The 27,570-nt window shown below is 44.1% G+C and overlaps 1 protein-coding gene across 1 annotated transcript in view; it reads left to right on the top strand.

The window, feature by feature from the left end:
- Nucleotides 1-27,570, top strand: part of sptbn5 (spectrin, beta, non-erythrocytic 5) — a 309,201-nt gene that overhangs the window by 219,010 nt on the left and 62,621 nt on the right. Inside the window, exons 48-54 of the mRNA XM_063053435.1 lie at nucleotides 601-678; nucleotides 3,098-3,270; nucleotides 4,130-4,220; nucleotides 9,604-9,750; nucleotides 10,899-11,036; nucleotides 11,753-12,009; nucleotides 16,919-17,105. Coding sequence (XP_062909505.1) covers nucleotides 601-678; nucleotides 3,098-3,270; nucleotides 4,130-4,220; nucleotides 9,604-9,750; nucleotides 10,899-11,036; nucleotides 11,753-12,009; nucleotides 16,919-17,105 — 1,071 coding nt within the window. The remainder of the gene's footprint in view (nucleotides 1-600; nucleotides 679-3,097; nucleotides 3,271-4,129; nucleotides 4,221-9,603; nucleotides 9,751-10,898; nucleotides 11,037-11,752; nucleotides 12,010-16,918; nucleotides 17,106-27,570) is intronic.

Here is a 27,570-nt window from a genome sequence, read left to right as displayed (position 1 = left end):
CTACCCTGGAGACAGGAGAATCTAACACTGCACGTATGACAAGTAAAGCTTTGGAAACCATGATAAATTGTAACCTTGATCAGGATTGGTATTTGCTGACCCAGTGTAGGGGGAATGGGGAGACGTGGTAGATTAGGTGCTGATGATGTTGCAAATAATAATTTTCTGTCTCTGATGGCTTGAAGTGAACTTCCAGAAGTCTTCTGACTTGGGGCCGAGGCCGTGCAGGCATCGCGTGTATCTGCAGTGAAGTTCCTTCACACTGTGTGAGCAGCCGTCGTAAAATGGCTGCTTCTGGGGCGACCTGAGCTGCTGCCTGCCTGGGCCGAGCTTCACATTCAGTTCTGAGCACACTTTATTTCCAGTCTACGTTGTGTGCGCAGCAAAGTTGCAGGATCAGGGATGGATTATTTGGCAAACATAACCGATACTGTAACCTCTCATATCACATGGGTCCTTTACTTCTGCTCGGAGACAGAAGCTACACAATACACAGTAACAAACCGTGTAACTTAGAGTGGACAACGAATAACAAGACGTAAACATGAGCTAAGTTCTCTTGGAATGCTCTGTGATAAGACAGAACTTGGATCATTGCAGGTATTCTATGGCTACGTGGAACAGAGCGAGACCTGGCTGAGCAGCAAGGAGGCGTTCCTGGCCAACGAAGACTATGGGGTAGGTTTTCAGCCTTGTGTATTTGGACAGGTGATGGGAATTACAATCAGAAAGCAAAAGAAAAGCTGCAGTTGCTGGCGATCTGAGATAAAAAAAAATAAGGAATACAGGAAACACTCAGCAGATCGGACAGCACCTGGGGAAGGAGGAACAGAAAGCATTTCGGGTCCCAGACCACTCATTGGGATGGGGGTGAAAGGAAGGTTTCTGCTCTGATTGTAACCTTAGTTCCACATTCCTGTCTACTTCCTGTAACACTTCACCCCCTTGGTTATCAACTGTTCATTTACAATGGCCTTAGAAATAGTCAGAGACATCACTTCCTTCACCCTTTGAAGAAGAGAGTTGTGAGGGCTGATGGCCCGCAGAGAAAAGATTGCACCTCACCTCCACTTCAGTTCTCCGACCAGAGGAGGCAGTCTCCTGACATCTATCCCATCAATCAGGTCTCTGTCAGTCCTCTAAATTCCAGAGGATATCAGGCTTGCCTCTGTAACCTTTCCTCATTTGGCAACACACCCATTTCAAGTATTAGACCAGTAACCCTCAGGACAGCTTCCAATGTGTTTATATCCTTCCTTATGTAAGTAGACCAGTTGGGAGCACAATACTCCACATACGATGTCACCAGTTTATCTATGTCACTGAATCCTAAGTCTCCAAACTTTGTTTTGAAGATGCCTCATAATTATTTTTGGTACCTGCACCTTAGCTTTTTGCAAACCTTTCCCCTGGGTACACAGGGCATAGCAGAGGTCAGCAATTTCTCATCATTTAAATAATGTTTTTTTATAGCTTTCCTGTGGAATTGGACAAATTTACAGTTTCCAAATTATGCTTCCCAGACCTCTGTCCACTCCCCTAACTATACAAAATTCCTTTCTAGCCACCTTATGTCCTCTTCACAATCTACTTTCGAATCTCTTTTGGCGTCACCTTGGTGACTAGATCCAACAAAAGAGCTGGTTAAAAAGCTGGAGTAAGCACCCTCTTTGAGTCAGTGGAGGTGGTTGAGAGCTTCAAGTTCTGATATGTAACTTGTCCTGCTCCAGCCATGTGAATGCGACGGAAGCAAGCACACCAGATCCTCCGTTTCCTCAGAAGTCTAAGAGAATTTGATATGTCCTTAATGACTCTCAAACTTTTTACAAATGCACCATCGAAAGCATCCTACCTCGATGCATCCCAGCTGGTTATGGCAACAGCTCTGGCCGAGATCACAAGAAATTGCAAAGGGTTGTGGACACAGCCCAGTCCATCACACAAACCAGCCTCCCCTCCACTGGCTCTGTCAACATTCCTCACTGTCTCAAGAAAGCATCCTGCCCATCCCAGTCATTTTCTCCTCTCCCCACCCCCACTCCCTCCCATCGGACAAAAAATACAAAACCTAGAGAACAGGTAACATCAGGGTCAGGTGCAGCTTCCAACCTGTTTTTAAATACTCATGAATTTGCTTCTTTGATGCTAAAAGTGATCTCTTAATCTCTCAATCTACATTGTCACGGCCCTCAGATTTTATTTGTCTGCCTGCACTGCACCTTCTCTGTAACTGTAACACAATGTTCTGCTTTCTGTTTTTCTTCCTTTGTACGAACACTCAGAGGCCACTTTGCTGGGTACCTCCTACCACTGAGTGTGTGCCTGCTTTTGTACTCCATTCACGTCTAGGTCAACATGTTGTGCAGTTAGAGATGTTCTTCTTCACTCCACTATTGTATCATGTGATTATCTGAGTTACTGTCACCTTCCTGTCAGCTTGAACCACTTCGGCCATTTTCTCTGACCTTTCTCATTAACAAGGCATTCTTGCCCACAGAACAGTTGCTCAGTGGATGTTTCCTTTTCTCACACCATTCTCTGTAAACTCTGGAGACTGTTGTGAGTGAAAATCCCAGGAGATCAGCAGTTTCTGAAATACTCAAACCACCCCATCTGGCACCAACTATCATTCCACAGTCAAATTCACTTAGATCACATTTCTTCTCCATTCTGATGTTTGGTCTGAACAACAACTGAATCTCATGACCATGTCTGCATGCTTTTATGCATTGAGTTGCTGCCACGTGATTGGCTGATTAACAAGCAGATGTAGAGGTGTACATAATAGTCTGGCTACGGAGTGTGTGTATGGAATGGGAATGATCCACTGCAGAGCATGCAAACAAAAACTCTTCCCTGTATCTCAATATGTGTGATAATAATGAAACAGTAACTGATCAGAAGTTGAGGCTCTGAGCCCAGTGACATCCAGAATTTCAGAAATGTTTTCATTCCAAAGTCCAAATAATTCATGTAAGTTTGGAATAGCAACGATGTCTGCATGAGTGCCATTAGCCTCTACTCTCACTCTCTGTTTCCTGGACCTGAAACCATGTTGCTGAGTCTCTTCTGTTTTGTCCCGCCTGTGCTGCTCCAGGATTCCCTGCCCAGGGTAGAGAACTTGCAGCAAAAGCACGAACAGTTTGAAAAAGCGGTGGAGGCTCAACTGGAGAAGGTAAACATGATGGAGAGATTCGCTCTGCAGCTGAAGCAGGACAAGCACTCCGATTCTGCTCAGATCATCAGCAAATGCCAGGCAATCCTGCAGAGGTACGACGCCACAACCACACTCACAGCACTTGAGCTACATAGCTAGGTCACATTAGGGACCGTCCTGCTGCATACTAAATGAATCACCCTCTGTGGCCGTAGAACATGCCGATCTCAGTTCAGTCCCCACCACTTGGCAGGGTAAAACGTCAACCAGAATCTTACGCAACGCACACAAAATGCTGGAAGAACTCAGCAGGTCAGGCAGCATCTGTGGAAATTAATAAACAGTCAACGTTTCAGGCCGAGACCCTTCATCAGGGCTGGAAAGGAAAGGGGAAGACGCCACTATAAAAAGGTGGAGGGAGGGGAAGGAGGATAGTTAGAAGGTGAAACCAGGTGGGTAGGAAAGGTTAAAGGGCTGGAGAAGAAGGAATCTGATAGGAGAGGAGAGTGGACCATAGGAGAACGGGAAGGAGGAGATCATAGGCAGGTGAGAAGAGGTAAGGGACCAGAATGGGGAATGAAAGAAGAAGGGAGGGGGGAGATAATTTTTTTATCAGAAGGAGAAATCGATATTCATGCCATCATATTGGCTTCCCAGATGAAATATAAGGTGATGCTTTGCCAGAATCTTTACCCTGATTGACGCTACATCAGAACAAGATGCAAACAGTAAATATTATGAGACCTGTGTACTCTTGTTTCCTTTTCTCACAGCGTTTTTACCGATGGTCAAGAACACTGTAGAACTTACCCTTTAAGGTCGAAATGGGCTCAGAATATGTTCAACAACTTCTGTGGCCTCTTCAGCCTCTCCCTTTCCCTCTCCCAAGCTTTAAATCAATAGTTCTGTGTCTGGTTGTTGCCTATTGTAATGCATTCATGGGTTTTCATTTTTATTGCTTTTGTCTCTCAGAAAACAAAAGTTACTGGAAAACTGTGAGCATCGTAGGAAGCTCCTAGACCAGTCCAAACAGCTGCAGATTTTCCTAAGAAGCTCCTATGAGGTAAAGAGCATCTTTACAAAACCGAAGTACCAGTAGTTCAAAGTAAATTTATTATCAAAGTATATATATGTCACCATAGACAACCCAGAGATTCATTTTCTTGCGGGCATACTCAATAAATCCAATAACCATAATAGAATCAATGAAAGACTGCACCAATTTGAGCCTTCAACCCGTGTGCAAAAAGACACAAACTGTGCAAATACAAAAAAAAGATATTAATAATAAATAAATAAATTAGCAACAAATATCGAGAACATGAGATGAAGAGTCTTTGAAAGTGCATCCATAGGTTGTGGGAACATAGTTGGGGTGGCAGAGTAGTGTAGTGGTTAGCACAACGCTTCACAGTACCAGCGACCTGGGTTCAATTCCCACCGCTGTCTGTAAGGAGTCTGTACGTTCTCCCCTTGACTACGTGGGTTTCCTCCGGGTGCTCTGGTTTCCTCCCACAGTCCAGAGACATACTGTTTCACAGGTTAAATGGTCACTGTAAATTGTCTTGTGATTAGGCTAGGGTTAGATCAGGGGTTACTGGGAGGTGCAGCTCGGAGGGCCGGAAGGGTTGGGAGGAGATGTTCCGTGCTTTATCTCAATGACGATGAGGCCAGTGAAGTTCAAAATCAGTGAAGCCAGAGAGAATTCAAATATTGTTAATAAACTGAGTTAAACCAGTTGATGTTCATCAGCATTAATGAATTGAATTCCTCCCTTGGTAACGAGAGGGTATGATTCAAAAATGAAATAATTCATCTAATAATGTAATATCCGTTTGACTTAGTCTTGGGTTCCTTTGCTCCTGTATCATTGGAGTAGAATTAACACCAGAAAGTTTATAATGAAGAAACCCATCGAGTACGGGAAAATGTTAATGAACTGGCTGGCTTGGAATAAAAGAGGCAAATAGATTTCAGTACAGAGGAGCTTGCGGTAGTTAATTATGGGAGTGCAAATAAGTGAAGGAAGTAAGCAAGACGTGGGAAGGTACTGGGCATTCCAGGAACAGGGGACCATTGGATAAGTCAGCAAAGAGATTTGAAAGTTTAAAGGTATGTTGTTTAAATGGCATGGATTTTAAAGACAGAATTCATAGAATCATCCAACTATATAGCATAGAAACTGTCTCTCATGAGCCTCGATCATGCTGACCGTGGTGATGATTCAAGCAATGCCATTCATCTACATTAAACCAATATTCCCATGCCTTTCCTATCCGTAACTGTTCAAATGCCTCTTAAACATAATCTTATCTGTCTCCACCACCTCCTCTGTCACTTGTTGAGATAACCGCAAAACCTACCCTTCAGATCTACTTTACACTTTTCCCCTCTCGCCTTAAACCTGTGCCCTCTAGTTCTGGACTCCTTGCCCTGTTGCTGAGATTCTGACCATCAAGCCTGTCTATGGCCCTCATAAGTCTCTCTACGGTCACTTCTCAGTCTCTTACATTCCATGAGAATAAACCGACCTCTCCAATCTCTCCATTCCAGGTCTAGCCTGGTGAATCTTTTCTGCATTATCTCCATTGCTGCCACACCTTTTTCTGGATTAAATTCTATCTGCCACCACTCTTCCATTTTCCGGGTGATATATGTGTCAATGTATACTTAAACAACTTCTTCACCACCTACAACTCTATCAACTTGCATTAAGTCTCCAAACTTATGATCCAAACCACGTACATTCATGGTGGAAATGTAGAAAATGCTAGTCAGAGCAGTGCTAGAGTCCTGGGTACATTTCTGTACAACTGATCTCAGGAAGGATGCGATATCATCAGAAAAGACATAAAGAAGCTTTAGAAGGACATCCTCAGGGCTGGAGAAAAGTAACTGTGAGGAAAGATTTCCTTGGCCTGGTTGTTTTCTTTGGAATACAAATGGTAAGTTCAATCAAGGTGTTGTAATATTAAGAGCCCTAGATGGAACAATGAGGAAGGATCTATTTCATTTGGTATGTAGGTTAACGTTTCTCTGTGTTATATTAACTTCATCGGTGTGAGTATTCAAGAAGAGTTGAGGAATTTATTTCACTCGTGGTAAAGAGTCATAGAGTAATGCTACACAGAAACAGCCCTTTGGCCCAACACATCTATGCTACCAAGATACTCAGCTAAGCTGGTCACATTTGCCATGTTTTGTTGCTCTAAACCAGTGGTCCCCAACCTTTCTTTATGCCATAGAGCCTCACCATTGACCAAGGGCTCCGTGTACCCCAGGGTGGAACCCCTGCTCTAAGCTTTCCTTGTTCACGTGCCGGTCCAAATGTCTTTTAAATGCCTCACCTACTTTCTCCGGCAATTTGTTCCATACAAGCACCACCCTCTGCCTGAAGAAGTTGCCCCTCAGCTCCCTTTTAAATCTTCCCCTCTTACCTTAAACCCATGCCCTTTAATTTTTGGTTCCCTTTCTCTTGTCCATCATGGCAGCTGGAGAATTTAAATTTAAAGCAGGAAGGGTGTAGTAGTGTAGTAGTCAAGTTACAAGCTTTGCACGTTGAGTTCTGGACCATTGATTTTGGGATGCGAGTTCAAATCCTGCCATGGTAGGTGAGAAATTTTAAATATGATCAAATAAACCAGGAGCAAAAAAAAGTTTGCGTTGGCAGCGAAAACTAGCAGACTGTTGTAAAAATCCATTTAATGTCCTTTAGGAAGGGAAGAAAAAACCTTATTCTGGATCAACCTATATGTGATTACAGACCACAAATGTGGTTGACTCTTAACAGCATCTTCAGCTTAGCACTACTCAGTAGAGTCCCTAATGGAGCCATTGCCTCTTAGCACCAGAGACCTAGGTCCAATCCTCACCTTGGAACTTGAACGTTGTCCCTCTCACCCCTGGTACTCCAGCTTCCTCTCACATCCTGAATACGTGCCATTGTTAAGCTAATTGGCCACCAGGGAAATTGTTCCTACTGTGAAGGTGAGTGGCAGAATCCGGGAGCAGTTGATGGGAATATGGAAAGAACAAAAAAAACGTTTTAATATAAGATTAGTTGCAGATGGTGGGTGTGGACTTGGTGGACCAAAGGCTTTGTTTCTCTCTGTTCTCTCTCTCTCTCTCTCTCTCTCTCTCTCTCTCTCTCTCTCTCTCTCTCTCTCTCTCCCCCTCTTCCCCTCTCCCCCATCTCCCTCTCTCTCTCTCTCTCTCTCTCTCTCTCTCTCCCCCCTCTCCCCCCTCTCCCCCTCTCTCCCATCTCCCTCTCTCTCTCTCTCCCCCCTCTCCCCCTCTCCCCCGTCTCCCTCTCTCTCTCTCTCTCTCTCTCCCCCCTCTCCCCCTCTCCCCGTCTCTCTCTCTCTCTCTCTCCCCCCCTCTCCCCCGTCTCCCCCGTCTCTCTCTCTCTCTCTCTCTCTCTCTCTCTCTCTTTCTCTCTCCCCCCTCTCCCCCTCTCCCCCACCCCCCGTCTCCCTCACTCTCTCTCTCAAGTGGGTGATGCTGGTTTCTGTCCATTCTGTGACCTCACTTGCACAGAAAGGTGACTGACCCTCAGCGGCAAATCGACAGCTACATCAAAGCATGATACTAATCGTTCGTTCAGGCAAGCTGAACTCCAGAGTAGGGTTGCCAACTGTCCCGTATTAGCTGGGACATCCCGCATATTGGGCTAAATTGGTTTGTCCCATATGGGACCGCCCTTGTCCTGTATTTCCGCGCTAAGGTAGAGCATTCCTATGAAACCGTTCGTAAGCCAAAATGGCGTAAAGCGAAGAAGCAATTACCATTAATTTATATGGGAAAAATTTTTGAGCGTTCCCAGACCCAAAAAAATAACCTACCAAAGCATACCAAATAACACATAAAACCTAAAATAACACTAACGTATAGTAAAAGCAGGAATAATATGATAAATACACAGCCTATATAAAGTAGAAATAATGTATGTACAGTGTAGTTTCACTTAACAGAATCAGGAAGATTAAGCCAAAACCAATTTGTAGAAAAAAATTGGCATGTACACGCATATGCACGTCATGTATGTGCGCAGCACACATACGCACACGGGTGTCCGCGCAAGGCTTCATGGTCATGGTCGTCTTTCTCAGGGTAAACACAAGTTTCCCGTATTTGACTGCTACTTTTGTCCCTTATTTGTGAGTGAGAAAGTTGGCAACCCTACTTCAGAGGCAAGATAAGAGTGATTACTCAGAGCATCTGATAGCATTAGCCATGTGTGGTATTAAGGAGCCCTGGTAAAACAGAAATCTGATTGAATTTGTCAGAGAAAGCTCTGTGCTGAGTCAAACCTCATGCAAAAGAAGGAAATTGTCACTGTTGAGGCCAATCATCCTGGCCTCTGGATCTCCTCAAGCAAGGTCTGAGGCCCAATTATCTTCACCCACGACCTTCCTTCCATCGCAAGGCCAGAAGTGAGGTGTCCATGACAGTAATAGAGTACGGCAGCACAGAAACAGGCCTTTTGGCCCATATAGGCCCTGCTGACCAGATCATCGGCCTGGTCCCATCTACCTGCATCTGGACCAAGTCCACTCACGACTCCTCGGAAAATGAAGCAACCTGTGTCGGCATGCAGAATCCCAGTGTGGCTGATAAGTACAGCAGTGACAGAACGTGTTCCTAGTGATAGCCATGCCTGAAAGAATCTGATCTTCAAGCACCCTGTCATCAACATTCTGGGCATCACCACTGTTTAAAATAAACAAATCCGTATTTACAGAAGCAACAGAATACTGGAGCAACAAAGCATCGACAGCTGCAGATTCCTCTCCAAGACACACCATCCTTTCTTGGAAGTATGTCATTGTTCTTCCAGAGGTTAACTACTGGAACTCCCTAACCAACAGCGTAGTGTTGCATAAGATGAAGAAATCTGTTCACTATTACTTCCTCAAGAGTTTCATATCGTGAGTATAGGGTCTGTGTGTCAGAGAACTGCAGCTACTAAGTGTGTGGTCCATGCACCAAACCACAAGTGGTAGTGGCTGCCTCTTCTGTGGTGCTGCACCTCATGGGAGTGTTGGAGGTGGAGGCCCCCAGTATTTCTGTCCTATAATATATGAGATGACACCGTACGTTCAGAAGAGCAGAGAGAACAAATTCTGTGGAAAGACCAGAGAGAAAGAGGTTTGAGGACCATGCTCACTGAGGTATTTTGTGACGGAGTCACCTTTGTAGCACGAGAAAGGCAGCAGCTATATTGTGCACAACAAGCTCCCAGAGCCAGCAGAGCGACAAGGTAACAGGTTTCACAGCTGTAGTTTGAGGGATATTGGATACATACCTTCACCACGGGAAACGTTACATCCATCCGAGAGGAAGGGTTTGCTGGAACAATGACCTGAGGGAAAAGAGGTCAGGCGAACGGCAAAGGGATAAGCACTGTGTCAGTATTTCACCAATTGTTTTCTGCTCTTTTCTTTCAGGCTGTGTCTTGGCTGAATGAAAAGATCAATGTTGCCCTGGACAAGAACTGGATGGACCCTAGCAACCTGCAGGGGAAACTGCAGAAGCACCAAACCTTTGAGACTGAGGTCATGGCAAACCAAGACAGGATCCGGAGCATTGATGCAGTAAGAGCTTCTACGTGTGTTTCTACTACCAGCCCAACCAAGGCTCCCCCCACCTCTGCTTCAGCCACACACCTGCAGAACATTCACCTCTTTACTAATCTCCTTAGACATGAAAGAGTCATTTCCCTTTCCATTTCTTAATGGAATGTATATTTGTTGAGAATTTCTAAAGTATTTCCTTAAATGTTTGCCATTATTTATGCAGCAGCCAACATTTTAATCTAATTTCTATCTTAGCCAATTCAGTTCTCATGCCTATATAATAAGCTTTATTTAAGTTCCAAGTTTCCAATCGATTAAACAGATGTTCACTGACTGTAAACTCGACCTAGACAAATCTCCCAGAGAATTTCCACAACATATAAAGCTCTTGCAGCTCATAGCTGAGATACTTAAATACCAGCGCTGTGGACCCTTGTCAAGGCTACAGGAAGAGGATTTAGGGAATGAGATTAACTGGTTGCTTTTACAACATTTTGCTAATCTTGTTAATTCCCCCTCCCCCTTGCAATCCTGTTACATCAGTTAACTATCATTCATCATCGTCTTTATGTGTCATGTAGTATTGACGTCGGTGATCACGGTCTCATCCATGACCATGATTGCTCTTGGCAAACTTTTCTACAGAAGTGGTTTTTCCATTGCCTCCTTCTGAGCAGTGTCTTTCCAAGACAAGTGACCCCGAACATTATCAATACTCTTCAGAGATTGGCATCGGTGGTCGCATAACCAGGACTTGTGCTGCTCATACGACCTTCCACCCCCCTGCTCCCATGGCTTCACGTGACCTGATCGGGAGGGGATGAGCAGGTGCTACACCTTGCCCAAGGGTGACCCACAGGTTAACGGAGGGAAGGAGCGCCTTATGTCTCCCTTGGTAGAGACGTATCTCCACCCCGCCGCCCAATTATCATTACCCAGCATTAACTAACTTAGATCACCCATCAGATTTCTCACAAGGAATTGGAAGCCCTCACTATAAGACCTTGAGATTACAGCTCATTCTGGGTGGTGTAGGGCTGCAGGAAGCAAGGTTTGTACTCAGCCTGTGGAGTGTGGGCTGAGGTCAGTGCCATTCTGCATGATGTGTTGGGTGAGTCTGGTGTTTGGTTACTGATAACCGTGTTCTTCACTGTACTCCATTGTAGGAAGGGGAGCAATTGGTTAGCGAAGGACATTACGCAGTCAATGAGATTGAGCCCAGGATTAAACAGATTCAGGACCTGTGGAATGAATTGGTGCAGCACTGCTGTGAGAAGAAGTCGCAGCTGATGGACACGCTGAAGGTACGAGAGTCTTGCTGGCCATCGATCTCACTTGGTGATCCTGCAGCATCTGTGCACAAGATCCACATTGTCCACCGTGCGTTGACCTAATTCCACCTCCCCTCCAACACATCCTCTGTGGGTGAGTGCATGCAGTGTGCATCAGCAGCTGGAGTGTCACCACCGGGAAAAGTCCTTGCCACTCCCTCCTCAGATTATTGCACCACTTGTTCCTTCTACTCAGCACACACTTCTGGAAATACTTTTGATAAAGATTACCATATCAACCAGTGAAGTGTGCTTTGAATGAGCAGGCCCAGGCAGTTCTACTTCAACATTTGCCTGAAGCCATCCATAACCAGAGGTACGGAAAACTTCCGCACCACCAAGGAAAGCCTTTGAGGCAACCAGTCATATGTGGCCTCGAGCTGCATCATTGGGAACTGAGTAATCCCGTGGGCCGTGCTGAGCACAGCAACCCCAGGCTGTTCATCCCATTCTGGTCTCTAAAGTCAATATGACACATAGAAAGTTAAGAGCCCTTGTCCGGGGGGTGGGGGGGAAACATTGTCAGGATCTGTCCTACTGGTGGGAAGGGACCAAGTCTGATGTGGCCAAGAGATTGTGCACGTTAGGTGGGAAGGTGTTCATGGGAAGCAGGTGCCTGTACGTGCCACTGCTGAGTAGGGTGTTCCTAGAGGTCAATTATTAATGGTTCCTTCTCTTTCGTTGTGGAGGCCCTGAACTTACAGCGGAGCATTGAGGATGTGGAGGAGTGGCTCAGTGAAGTGGAGAAACAGCTGGATCATCCAGCCCATGGCACAGACTTGGTCTCCATGAGGAACCTTCTCAACAAACAGCAAGACCTGGAGGAAGATATCAACAACTATGTGGAAAGGATGCAGGGGCTTCTCGACCAATCTGAAGAGTTTGTTTGCAAAAAACACTTCCTAGCTGAGGAAATTCATGACAGAATTGATATTGTACTCCAGAGGTAAGTTGAGAGATTGAGGTGGTCAGCATTGAACCCAAACATGAAGGTTCAGGACATCAGTAAAGTAGAGGTACTGGCTGAAACGTTAGAGAGAGCAAAGGGAAAGGAATTAGTGCTGAAATATTTACAGGATGCAGGTGGATCATCTTGTATTCCAGCCTAACCTTGTCTGATCCACCTTGTGCTTCACTAACATTATACAACTAATTTCTTTCCTCTTGATCAATATTTGTCCTTGGGATATCAACTATGTTAAAAGCACTCTTTGAGTACAAGATGTGGCTCCCTTTTCAATTCTCCATTCTCCCTGGTATCCTGCACTTCCTATGTTCCTCAGTATCCTCAGTATTGTCTCCCCATATTTCTGTTACGAATTCCATGCTCTGCTTTGAATTTGGTAAAAGGTGCATAAGCAATCCGAGCACAGAATGTCCTTTCAGTGTTTCACCAAGAATGGCTTGATCGTATTGTTACTAATTGAGTCTGTGGTGTTCAGAACACAAGGCCAAAGTTATGTTGTCAGCACCACTCGGGTAGATTGGCAAGTAATTATGCTGGAAGGAGTAACCACAATACTGTACAGTACTTCTTGTTTGAGTCTTCTTGACATTAAAAATCATAGATAAGGTGAGTGTGTGCGGTCTTTTTCCCAAGGAAAGGAATTTTAAAACAACATGGCATAGGGTTAAGGTGAGAAGGGAGAGATTTGTATCGGACCTGAGGGGCAGCTTCCTCAAGCAGAGAGTGGTGTACATGTGGAGAGGGTTGCCAGAGCAAGCAGTTGAGGCAGGTACAAAAACAACACTTAAAAGACAAGAGAAAATCTGCAGATGTTAGAAATCCAAAGCAACACACACAAAATGCAGGAAGAACTCGGCAGGCCAGGCTGCATCTGTGGAAAAGAGCAAATCAGTCGACGTTTCAGGCTGAGACCCTTCATCAGGACACTAAAAAAACTTAAAAGCCTTTTGGATAGTTACATGGAGAGGAGCGATTAGAGGGGTATGGGCAAATGGGACTAGCCTAGATGGGCCTTCTGCTCTGCGTGGAAAGCTGGGCTGAAGCGTCTATTTCCATATTGCTTTGCTCTATCACTCGACAAAGCTTTAACCTCCCACAGGGATATGTGTGTTCTAGATAGGATCAATACAGCGGACATGGGCAGCAGTTCAAGGTGAGGCATTCATACAAGTCCAGAGACCATTTGCCAAGCATGACTATTTTTTGCCCATCGCTAATTTCCCTTGAGAAGCTCTCTTCTTGAATGACTTCAGTCTTTCTGAGCAAGGTGCTGCGGAGGAGTGAGTTCCAGGGTTTAGACAACAACGATGAAGGAACAGTGACTTATTTCCAAGTCAGGATGGAGTATGACTGGAAGGGAATCTGCAGGCACCTACTGCATCTGTGTTGTTCATCATGGTGGTAAAGGCTGAGGATGCTGAAACTCCTTGAATATAACCTTTAAGTAGTAACGTGCTGTATTTTGTAGACAGTCGGGAGTTAATGCTGAGGGTGACTGTTAGTACATACTGTTAATAACGTGCTGTATTTTGTAGACAGTAGGGAGTTAATGCTGAGGGTGACTGTTAGTACATACTGTTAATAACGTGCTGTATTTTGTAGACAGTAGGGAGTTAGTGCTGAGGGTGACTGTTAATATACACTGTTAATAACGTGCTGTATTTTGTAGACAGTAGGGAGTTAATGCTGAGGGTGACTGTTAGTACATACTGTTAATAACGTGCTGTATTTTGTAGACAGTAGGGAGTTAGTGCTGAGGGTGACTGTTAGTACATACTGTTAATAACGTGCTGTATTTTGTAGACAGTAGGGAGTTAGTGCTGAGGGTGACTGTTAATATACACTGTTAATAACGTGCTGTATTTTGTAGACAGTCGGGAGTTAATGCTGAGGGTGACTGTTAGTACATACTGTTAATAACGTGCTGTATTTTGTAGACAGTAGGGAGTTAGTGCTGAGGGTGACTGTTAGTACATACTGTTAATAACGTGCTGTATTTTGTAGACAGTAGGGAGTTAGTGCTGAGGGTGACTGTTAATATACACTGTTAATAACGTGCTGTATTTTGTAGACAGTAGGGAGTTAATGCTGAGGGTGACTGTTAGTACATACTGTTAATAACGTGCTGTATTTTGTAGACAGTAGGGAGTTAATGCTGAGGGTGACTGTTAGTACATACTGTTAATAACGTGCTGTATTTTGTAGACAGTCGGGAGTTAGTGCTGAGGGTGACTGTTAATATACACTGTTAATAACGTGCTGTATTTTGTAGACAGTACACACAAGAGGGAGTTAATGCTGAGGGTGACTGTTGGGGTACTAATCAAAGAATCTGCTGCTTTTCTCGATGCATTTGAACCTCTAGACTGTTGTTGGACTTGAGCTTGTCCAGACGAGTGGAGAATATTCCATCCTACTGCTTTCTAGAAATTGTTGTAGTTGTTCCTCTCTGTGCCTTGTGCCTTTTCTTCAGCATTTGTCTGTTTTTTAACGAGGCCGACTTGCTAGCTGGACATTAAACCCAGCACGGATGGAAGGCATGCAAGGGGGCAGCTGGATTCAAATCCAGAACCACTCACCTCGAAGTCCAGTGTGGATGCCACCACACCAACACCGGGCAGACCTAGGAATGAGTAGCGCATTTTGTAGATAGTATGAGGGAGTGAGGGCCTCCACCAGTCAGAGGTGGCCATGGATATTGAGTCCTAGCTGTCTAGGTACACAAGCCAGTACGATATGGAGAGCAAGCTGATGCCTGTGTAGCAAACTCCCCGTCTCCATGCATCTGATTAACCCAAAGGAAGGGCAGAGTTTGGTATCAGCAATATCGCAGGAGTTGCCAGTCATTGTTGAACTCGATGTGGGACTGCCTTCGGGACTCCAGTTGCAGATTTTTCCCTTGGGCTTCACTCCCGAAGTTTCCCCATGATGGGTATAACTGCAAGGCAGCAGAGGTTTGAGATCAGAGTTTTCCTTCCCCTGGGTGAGCTGCCAACCACGGCTGACAAGACCCATCTGCCCGAAGCGACTAGTTTTAAGGCCCCAGTAACCTGCTTTTGCCCCGACTCCTGTCGGTAGAAACAGTTCCACCGAGCTTAGTATCTAAGCCACATGTGAAGGCCCGGAGCCAGACTTGGTTGTCAGGGACTATTCAGGCACACGCCAATGAGAGCAATTAATTGGCAGTGGGAGCTTGTCCCCATTACCACCCCCAACTATAACAACCTGCAGATGGTATACACTGGGTGTATATGGTGTAGGGATCGGAAGGTGGAGGATACCAATGAAGCTGGCCGTTTTGTTCTGATGGGTGTTGGTCTCCTTCAGAACTGCTGGAGCTGAACTCATGCAGGCATGTGGGGACCGTTCCATCACACTCCTGACACACTTTATGGATAGGTGACAGGGTCTGGAGAATCAGGAGATGAGATTCCAGCCTCTCTCATTTTCTTGCAATCACAGTATTTATGTCTGGTCCAATTGAGTTTCTGATCAAACCTTGTTGGAGCAGGGTGCTGAAGGTATTAACATCAAATGTCTTTCAACATCAGTGCTGGACGGTTAATCTTCTCCTTGTTGGAGATAGCAGTTTAGTGGTACAAATGGTACTGACCACTTTACAGTCAATGTTGGATGGTATCCAGGTCTTGCTGCATGTAGACATGGGTTACAAAGTTACAAACAGAACGGATCTTTGTGAAATCATGAGCAAACACCTTCATTTCTGACCTTATGATGGAAGGAAGGAATCAGCTCTAGATGGCTGGATCGAGGACACAGTTCCTGTGGAGATGCCCGAGACTGGAAGAATAACCTTTATCAACCAAAACCAGCTTTCTTTGTGTGAGGTATGACCACAACCATCAGAGTGTTTTCATCCTGATCTCCATTAATCTCAGGTTTACCAGGGATCCCCGATACTACTCTAGGTCAAATAGTGCCTCGATGCCCAGGGCAGTCTCTCCCACTTCACCTCTGGAGATCAGCACTTTGACTCAAGCAGACTGTTGCTGGTCTCCTCACTGCCAGTGACTCGGTTACCACAATTACATTCCAAGGAGAAACCATTCTCCCTCAAGCAAAGGAGGCTAAATGGTAACCATTTACAGGTTTACAAAACCATGAGGGGCTTTGATAAGACAACATTTTCCAAGAGTCAAGGAGTCTAAGTCTAGAGGGCACAGGTTTAAGGGAAGAGGGGGGAAATTTGAAGTGGTTTTTCACACAGAGGAAGAAGTAGGTGAGCTGACAGAGGAAGGGGTAGAGGCAGTGTTTAGAGGACACTTGGACAGGTACTGTACATGGATAGGAAAGGTTTGAAGGAAACGGGACCAGTGCAGGCATGTGGGACTAGCTCAGGAGGGCTCCTGGCTAGCATGAATAAGTTGGGCTGAAGGTCCCCTTTCTCCACAACATCCTAAAGTCTAATGTTATCTTTCAATTCTGAAATTCTACATTATGCACTCATATCTAAATTATTTATGTTTACTTTGAAAGAAGTGGTCAGCACTGACCCTTGGGGAATAGAATTGTCTACTTTCTTTGTCCAACTTCACCTTTTAATCGTCGTACAGCTTCAGCTCTGAAGCCTATTTGTCATCAGCGGTACCCTGTATCACAGCCTCACTCACGTGTGGGACTGTACCAAGCAGGAATTTTTGCATTTCCTTTGTCAGACATGGGGTAGCATGGTAACACAGGGCTTAGTGTAACGTTATTACAGTGTCAATTCCACTGCTGCCTGCAAGGAGGTTAAGCCTTCTCACAGTGACTGTGTGTGTTTCCTCCAGGTGCTTCAACTTCCTGCCACATTCTAAAGGCAGACACATCAGTAGGTTAATTGTTATACAGGTGTGTCAGTGGGATTTTGCCATTTCCTTTTGCTCAGGTATCGGGCACTCGGTGATCCGATCAAGGAAAGGCGCAAGAGACTGGAGGCAAGCATGCTGCTTTATCAGTTCTTCCGGGACCTTGACGCTGAGCTGGCCTGGGTTCAGGAGAAGATCCAAGTGGCTTCAGCCAAGGAAATGGGACAATCTCTGAACGCTGTGCAGAACTTGCAGAAGAAGCATCAGGTGAGTTTGTCGGAAATAAGAACTACCACAAGTTCAGAAGCAATGTCCTGTCCTAGTAAACTGATTCAGAAGGAACATATTGTACTATAAATGTGGCTTCCGTTGTGTTGAAAGCGGCTAATTTGAAGCTTCCTATTTCATTCATTCTAATCTGCAGTTAGGCAGTTTAGCAAACACTGCCTTCTCTGAGCTTCTAATGCTAGAGGCATACTTTACTAACACCAGGGGCATCCTGTAGCTTCTAACGCTAGGGACATCCTGTAGCTTCTAACACTAGGGACATCCCGTAGGTTTCTAACACGAGGAACATTCTGTAGGTTTCTAACACTAGGGACATGCTGTAGGATTCCAACACTGGGGACATACTGTATGTTTCTAACACTGGGGACATCCCATAGGTTTCTAACACTAGGAACATTCTGTAGGTTTCTAACACTAGGGACATGCTGTCGGTTTCTAACACTAGGGACATCCCGTAGGTTTCTAACACTAGGGACATCCTGTAGGTTTCTAACACTAGGGACATACTGTAGGTTTCTAACACCAGGGACATACTGTAGGATTCCAACACCGGGGACATACTGTATGTTTCTAACACTAGGGACATACTGTAGGTTTCTAACACCGGGGGCATACTGTAGGTTTCTAACACTAGGGGACATACTGTATGTTTCTAACACTAGGGACATACTGTATGTTTCTAACACCGGGAACATACTGTAGGTTTCTAACACCGGGGACATACTGTATGTTTCTCACACTAGGGACATACTGTATGTTTCTAACACTAGGGGACATACTGTATGTTTCTAACAATAGGGGGCATCCTGTAGGTTTCTAACGCTAGGAACATTCTGTAGGTTTCTAACACTAGGGACATGCTGTAGGTTTCTAACACTAGGGACATCCCGTAGGTTTCTAACACTAGGGACATGCTGTAGGTTTCTAACACTAGGGACATCCCGTAGGTTTCTAACATTAGGGGACATACTGTATGTTTCTAACACTAGGGACATCCCGTAGGTTTCTAACACTAGGGGACATACTGTAGGTTTCTAACACCAGGGACATACTGTAGGATTCCAACACCGGGGACATACTGTAGGTTTCTAACACTGGGGGCATACTGTAGGTTTCTAACACTAGGGGACATACTGTATGTTTCTAACACTAGGGACATACTGTATGTTTCTAACACCGGGAACATACTGTAGGTTTCTAACACCGGGAAAATACTGTATGTTTCTAACACTAGGGGACATACTGTATGTTTCTAACAATAGGGGACATACTGTATGTTTCTAACACTAGGGACATCCCGTAGGTTTCTAACACTAGGGGACATACTGTATGTTTCTAACACTAGGGACATCCCGTAGGTTTCTAACATTAGGGGACATACTGTAGGTTTCTAACACTAGGGACATACTGTAGGTTTCTAACACTAGGGACATACTGTATGTTTCTAACACTAGGGGACATACTGTAGGTTTCTAACACCGGGGACATACTGTATGTTTCTCACACTAGGGACATACTGTATGTTTCTAACACTAGGGGACATACTGTATGTTTCTAACAATAGGGGGCATCCTGTAGGTTTCTAACACTAGGAACATTCTGTATGTTTCTAACACTAGGGGACATACTGTATGTTTCTAACAATAGGAGGCATCCTGTAGGTTTCTAACACTAGGGGACATACTGTAGGTTTCTAACACTAGGGACATACTGTATGTTTCTAACACCAGGGACATACTGTATGTTTCTCACACAAGGGACATACTGTATGTTTCTAACACTAGGGGACATACTGTATGTTTCTAACAATAGGGGGCATCCTGTAGGTTTCTAACACTAGGAACATTCTGTAGGTTTCTAACACTATGGACATGCTGTAGGTTTCTAACACTAGGGACATCCCGTAGGTTTCTAACAGTAGGGACATGCTGTAGGTTTCTAACACTAGGGGACATACTGTATGTTTCTAACACTAGGGACATCCCGTAGGTTTCTAACATTAGGGGACATACTGTAGGTTTCTAACACTAGGGACATACTGTATGTTTCTAACACCGGGAACATACTGTAGGTTTCTAACACTGGGGACATACTGTATGTTTCTCACACTAGGGACATACTGTATGTTTCTAACACTAGGGGACATACTGTATGTTTCTAACAATAGGAGGCATCCTGCAGGTTTCTAACACTAGGGACATGCTGTAGGTTTCTAACACTAGGGGACATACTGTATGTTTCTAACACTAGGGACATCCCGTAGGTTTCTAACACTAGGGACATCCCGTAGGTTTCTAACACTAGGGGCATACTGTAGGTTTCTAAACCTAGGGACATACTGTATGTTTCTAACACCAGGGACATACTGTATGTTTCTCACACTAGGGACATCCTGTAGGTTTCTAACACTAGGGACATACTGTAGGTTTCTAACACTGGGGGCATACTGTAGGTTTCTAACACTAGGGGACATACTGTAGGTTTCTAACACTAGGGACATACTGTATGCTTCTAACACCGGGAACATACTGTAGGTTTCTAACACCGGGGACATTCTGTATGTTTCTCACACTAGGGACATACTGTATGTTTCTAACACTAGGGGACATACTGTATGTTTCTAACAATAGGGGGCATTCTGTAGGTTTCTAACACTAGGAACATTCTGTAGGTTTCTAACACTAGGGACATGCTGTAGGTTTCTAACACTAGGGACATCCCGTAGGTTTCTAACACTAGGGACATGCTGTAGGTTTCTAACACTAGGAACATCCCGTAGGTTTCTAACACTAGGGGACATACTGTATATTTCTAACACTAGTGACATCCCGTAGGTTTCTAACATTAGGGGACATACTGTAGGTTTCTAACACTAGGGACATACTGTATGTTTCTAACACCGGGAACATACTGTAGGTTTCTAACACCGGGGACATACTGTATGTTTCTCACACTAGGGACATACTGTATGTTTCTAGCACTAGGGGACATACTGTATGTTTCTAACAATAGGAAGCATCCTGCAGGTTTCTAACACTAGGAACATTCTGTAGGTTTCTAACACTAGGGACATCCCGTAGGTTTCTAACACTAGGGACATGCTGTAGGTTTCTAACACTAGGGACATCCCGTAGGTTTCTAACACTAGGGGACATACTGTATGTTTCTAACACTAGGGACATCCCGTAGGTTTCTAACATTAGGGGACATATTGTAGGTTTCTAACACTAGGGACATACTGTATGTTTCTAACACCGGGAACATACTGTAGGTTTCTAACACTAGGGGACATACTGTATGTTTCTCACACTAGGGACATACTGTATGTTTCTAACACTAGGGGACATACTGTATGTTTCTAACAATAGGAGGCATCCTGTAGGTTTCTAACACTAGGGACATGCTGTAGGTTTCTAACACTAGGGGACATACTGTATGTTTCTAACACTAGGGACATCCCGTAGGTTTCTAACACTAGGGGACATACTGTAGGTTTCTAACACTAGGGACATACTGTATGTTTCTAACACCAGGGACATACTGTATGTTTCTCACACAAGGGACATACTGTATGTTTCTAACACTAGGGGACATACTGTAGGTTTCTAACAATAGGGGGCATCCTGTAGGTTTCTAACACTAGGAACATTCTGTAGGTTTCTAACACTAGGGACATGCTGTAGGTTTCTAACACGAGGGACATCCCGTAGGTTTCTAACACTAGGGGACATACTGTATGTTTCTAACACTAGGGACATCCCGTAGGTTTCTAACATTAGGGGACATACTGTAGGTTTCTAACACTAGGGACATACTGTATGTTTCTAACACTAGGGACATCCCGTAGGTTTCTAACACTAAGGACATGCTGTAGGTTTCTAACACTAGGGGACATACTGTATGTTTCTAACACTAGGGACATCCCGTAGGTTTCTAACACTAGGGGACATACTGTAGGTTTCTAACACTAGGGACATACTGTAGGTTTCTAACACTAGGGACATACTGTATGTTTCTAACACCGGGAACATACTGTAGGTTTCTAACACTAGGGACATAATGTATGTTTCTAACACTAGGGGACATACTGTATGTTTCTAACAATAGGGGGCATCCTGTAGGTTTCTAACACTAGGAACATTCTGTAGGTTTCTAACACTAGGGACATGCTGTAGGTTTCTAACACTAGGTACATCCCGTAGGTTTCTAACACTAGGGACGTACTGTAGGTTTCTAACACCGGGGACATACTGTATGTTTCTAACACTAGGGGACATAGTGTATGTTTCTAACACTAGGAACAGACTGTAGGTTTCTAACACTGGGGACATACTGTAGGTTTCTAACACTGGGGGCATACTGTAGGTTTCTAACACTAGGGACATACTGTATGTTTCTAACACTAGGGGACATACTGTATGTTTCCAACACTAGGAACAGACTGTAGGTTTCTAACACTGGGGACATACTGTAGGTTTCTAACACTGGGGGCATACTGTAGGTTTCTAACACTAGGGACATACTGTATGTTTCTAACACTAGGGACATCCCATAGGTTTCTAACACTAGGAACATTCTGTAGGTTTCTAACACTAGGGACATACTGTATGTTTCTAACACTAGGGACATCCCATAGGTTTCTAACACTAGGAACATTCTGTAGGTTTCTAACACTAGGGACATGCTGTCGGTTTCTAACACTAGGGACATGCTGTAGGTTTCTAACACTAGGGGACATACTGTAGTTTTCTAACACTAGGGACATACTGTATGTTTCTAACACAGGGAACATACTGTAGGTTTCTAACACTAGGGACATACTGTAGGTTTGTAACACTAGGGATATACTGTAGGTTTCTAACACTAGGAACATTCTGTAGGTTTCTAACACTAGGGACATGCTGTAGGTTTCTAACACTAGGGACATGCTGTAGGTTTCTAACACTAGGGACATCCCGTAGGTTTCTAACACTAGGGGACATACTGTAGGTTTCTATCACTAGGGACACACTGTAGGTTTCTAACACCAGGGACATACTGTAGGATTCCAACACCGGGGACATACTGTAGGTTTCTAACACTAGGGACATACTGTAGGTTTCTAACACTGGGGGCATACTGTAGGTTTCTAACACTAGGGGACATACTGTAGTTTTCTAACACTAGGGACATACTGTATGTTTCTAACACAGGGAACATACTGTAGGTTTCTAACACTAGGGACATACTGTAGGTTTGTAACACTAGGGATATACTGTATGTTTCTAACACCGGGAACATACTGTAGGTTTCTAACACCGGGGACATACTGTATGTTTCTCACACTAGGGACATACTGTATGTTTCTAACACTAGGGGACATACTGTATGTTTCTAACAATAGGGGGCATCCTGTAGGTTTCTAACACTAGGGGACATACTGTCATTTCTAACACTAGGGACATAATGTATGTTTCTAACACCGGGAACATACTGTAGGTTTCTAACACCGGGGACATACTGTATGTTTCTAAACCTAGGGACATACTGTATGTTTCTAACACCGAGAACATACTGTAGGTTTCTAACACCGGGGACATACAGTATGTTTCTAACAATAGGAACAGACTGTAAGTTTCTAACACTAGGGGACATACTGTATGTTTCTAACACTAGGGACATCCCGTAGGTTTCTAACACTAGGGGACATACTGTAGGTTTCTAACACTAGGGACATACTGTAGGTTTCTAACACCAGGGACATACTGTAGGATTCCAACACCGGGGACATACTGTAGGTTTCTAACACTAGGGACATACTGTAGGTTTCTAACACTGGGGGCATACTGTAGGTTTCTAACACTAGGGGACATACTGTAGGTTTCTAACACTAGGGACATACTGTATGTTTCTAACACCGGGAACATACTGTAGGTTTCTAACACTAGGGGACATACTGTATGTTTCTAACAATAGGGGGCATCCTGTAGGTTTCTAACACTAGGAACATTCTGTAGGTTTCTAACACTAGGGACATACTGTAGTTTTCTAACACTAGGGACATTCTGTAGGTTTCTAACACTAGGGGACATACTGTAGGTTTCTAACACTAGGGGGCATCCTGTAGGTTTCTAACACTAGGAACATTCTGTAGGTTTCTAACACTAGGGACATGCTGTCGGTTTCTAACACTAGGGACATCCCGTAGGTTTCTAACACTAGGGGACATACTGTATGTTTCTAACACTAGGACATCTTTCTACTGAGATGTTTCTAACACTAGGGGACATACTGTATGTTTCGAACAATAGGGGGCATCCTGTAGGTTTCTAACACTAGGGACATACTGTAGGTTTCTAACACTGGGGGCATACTGTAGGTTTCTAACACTAGGGGACATACTGTATGTTTCTAACACTAGGGGACATACTGTAGGTTTCTAACACTAGGGACATACTGTATGTTTCTAACACTAGGGACATCCCGTAGGTTTCTAACACTAAGGACATGCTGTAGGTTTCTAACACTAGGGGACATACTGTAGGTTTCTAACACTAGGGACATACTGTATGTTTCTAACACCGGGGACATACTGTAGGTTTCTAACACTAGGGGACATACTGTATGTTTCTAACACTAGGGGACATACTGTAGGTTTCTAACACTAGGGACATAATGTATGTTTCTAACACCGGGAACATACTGTATGTTTCGAACAATAGGGGGCATCCTGTAGGTTTCTAACACTAGGGACATACTGTAGGTTTCTAACATAGGACATTTTGTAGTTTCTAACACTAGGGACATCCCGTAGGTTTCTAACACTAGGGGACATACTGTAGTTTCTAACACTAGGGACATCCCGTAGGTTTCTAACATAGGGGACATACTGTAGGTTTCTAACACTAGGGTACATACTGTATGTTTCTCACACTGGGGACATACTGTATGTTTCTCACACTAGGGACATACTGTATGTTCCTAACACTAGGGGACATACTGTATGTTTCTAACAATAGGGGGCATCCTGTAGGTTTCTAACACTAGGAACATTCTGTAGGTTTCTAACACTAGGGACATGCTGTAGGTTTCTAACACTAGGGACATCCCGTAGGTTTCTAACACTAGGGGACATACTGTATGTTTCTAACACTAGGGACATACTGTAGGTTTCTAACACTAGGGGACATACTGTATGTTTCTAACAATAGGAGGCATCCTGTAGGTTTCTAACACTAGGAACATTCTGTAGGTTTCTAACACTAGGGACATGCTGTAGGTTTCTAACACTAGGGACATGCTGTAGGTTTCTAACACTAGGGACATCCCGTAGGTTTCTAACACTAGGGGACATACTGTAGGTTTCTATCACTAGGGACACACTGTAGGTTTCTAACACCAGGGACATACTGTAGGATTCCAACACCGGGGACATACTGTAGGTTTCTAACACTAGGGACATACTGTAGGTTTCTAACACTGGGGGCATACTGTAGGTTTCTAACACTAGGGGACATACTGTAGTTTTCTAACACTAGGGACATACTGTATGTTTCTAACACAGGGAACATACTGTAGGTTTCTAACACTAGGGACATACTGTAGGTTTGTAACACTAGGGATATACTGTATGTTTCTAACACCGGGAACATACTGTAGGTTTCTAACACCGGGGACATACTGTATGTTTCTCACACTAGGGACATACTGTATGTTTCTAACACTAGGGGACATACTGTATGTTTCTAACAATAGGGGGCATCCTGTAGGTTTCTAACACTAGGGGACATACTGTAGGTTTCTAACACTAGGGACATACTGTATGTTTCTAACACCGGGAACATACTGTAGGTTTCTAACACCGGGGACATACTGTATGTTTCTAAACCTAGGGACATACTGTATGTTTCTAACACCGAGAACATACTGTAGGTTTCTAACACCGGGGACATACAGTATGTTTCTAACAATAGGAACAGACTGTAAGTTTCTAACACTAGGGGACATACTGTATGTTTCTAACACTAGGGACATCCCGTAGGTTTCTAACACTAGGGGACATACTGTAGGTTTCTAACACTAGGGACATACTGTAGGTTTCTAACACCAGGGACATACTGTAGGATTCCAACACCGGGGACATACTGTAGGTTTCTAACACTAGGGACATACTGTAGGTTTCTAACACTGGGGGCATACTGTAGGTTTCTAACACTAGGGGACATACTGTAGGTTTCTAACACCGGGGACATACTGTATGTTTCTAACACTGGGAACATACTGTAGGTTTCTAACACCGGGGACATACTGTATGTTTCTCACACTAGGGACATACTGTATGTTTCTAACACTAGGGGACATACTGTATGTTTCTAACAATAGGGGGCATCCTGTAGGTTTCTAACACTAGGAACATTCTGTAGGTTTCTAACACTAGGGACATGCTGTAGGTTTCTAACACTAGGGACATCCCGTAGGTTTCTAACACTAGGGACATGCTGTAGGTTTCTAACACTAGGGACATCCCGTAGGTTTCTAACACTAGGGGACATACTGTATGTTTCTAACACTAGGGACATCCCGTAGGTTTCTAACATTAGGGGACATACTGTAGGTTTCTAACACTAGGGACATACTGTATGTTTCTAACACCGGGAACATACTGTAGGTTTCTAACACCGGGGACATACTGTATGTTTCTCACACTAGGGACATACTGTATGTTTCTAGCACTAGGGGACATACTGTATGTTTCTAACAATAGGAAGCATCCTGCAGGTTTCTAACACTAGGAACATTCTGTAGGTTTCTAACACTAGGGACATCCCGTAGGTTTCTAACACTAGGGACATGCTGTAGGTTTCTAACACTAGGGACATCCCGTAGGTTTCTAACACTAGGAGACATACTGTATGTTTCTAACACTAGGGACATCCCGTAGGTTTCTAACATTAGGGGACATACTGTAGGTTTCTCACACTAGGGACATACTGTATGTTTCTAACACTAGGGGACATACTGTATGTTTCTAACAATAGGAGGCATCCTGTAGGTTTCTAACACTAGGAACATTCTGTAGGTTTCTAACACTAGGGACATCCCGTAGGTTTCTAACACTAGGGACATGCAGTAGGTTTCTAACACTAGGGACATCCCGTAGGTTTCTAACACTAGGAGACATACTGTATGTTTCTAACACTAGGGACATCCCGTAGGTTTCTAACATTAGGGGACATACTGTAGGTTTCTAACACTAGGGACATACTGTATGTTTCTAACACTAGGGACATACTGTATGTTTCTAACACCGGGAACATACTGTAGGTTTCTAACACCGGGGACATACTGTATGTTTCTCACACTCGGGACATATTGTATGTTTCTAACACTAGGGGACATACTGTATGTTTCTAACAATAGGGGGCATCCTGTAGGTTTCTAACACTAGGAACATTCTGTAGGTTTCTAACACTAGGGACATGCTGTAGGTTTCTAACACTAGGGACGTACTGTAGGTTTCTAACACCGGGGACATACTGTATGTTTCTAACACTAGGGGACATACTGTATGTTTCTAACACTAGGAACAGACTGTAGGTTTCTAACACCGGGGACATACTGTAGGTTTCTAACACTAAGGCACATACTGTAGGTTTCTAACACTAGGGACATACTGTAGGTTTCTAACACTAGGGGCATACTGTAGGTTTCTAACAAAGGAGACATACTGTAGATTTCTAACACCAGGGACATACTTTATGTTTCTAATCCTAGGGACATACTGTATGTTTCTAACACCGAGAACATACTGTAGGTTTCTAACACCGGGGACATACTGTATGTTTCTAACACTAGGGGACATACTGTATGTTTCTAACAATAGGAACAGACTGTAAGTTTCTAACACTAGGGGACATACTGTATGTTTCTAACACTAGGGACATACTGTAGGTTTCTAATACCGGGGACATACTGTATGTTTCTAACACTAGGGACATACTGTATGTTTCTAACACTAGGGGGCATCCTGTAGGTTTCTAACACTAGGAACATACTGTAGGTTTCTAACACTAGGGACATACTGTAGGTTTCTAACACTAGGGGACATACTGTATGTTTCTAACAAAGGAGACATACTGTAGATTTCTAACACCAGGCACATACTGTAGGTTTCTAACACCGGGGACATACTGTATGTTTCTCACACTAGGGACATACTGTATGTTTCTAACACTAGGGGACATACTGTAGGTTTCTAACACCGGGGACATACTGTAGGATTCCAACACTAGGGGACATACTGTAGGTTTCTAACACTAGGGGACACACTGTAGGTTTCTAACAAAGGAGACATACTGTAGATTTCTAACACCAGGGACATACTGTAGGTTTCTAACACCGGGGACATACTGTATGTTTCTCACACTAGGGACATACTGTATGTTTCTAACACTAGGGGACATAC

This window comes from Mobula hypostoma, chromosome 1 (genome assembly GCF_963921235.1).
Source record: "Mobula hypostoma chromosome 1, sMobHyp1.1, whole genome shotgun sequence".
In the NCBI taxonomy this organism is placed as follows: Eukaryota; Metazoa; Chordata; class Chondrichthyes; order Myliobatiformes; family Myliobatidae; genus Mobula; species Mobula hypostoma.
This window is presented reverse-complemented; position numbering and strand designations above follow the sequence as displayed.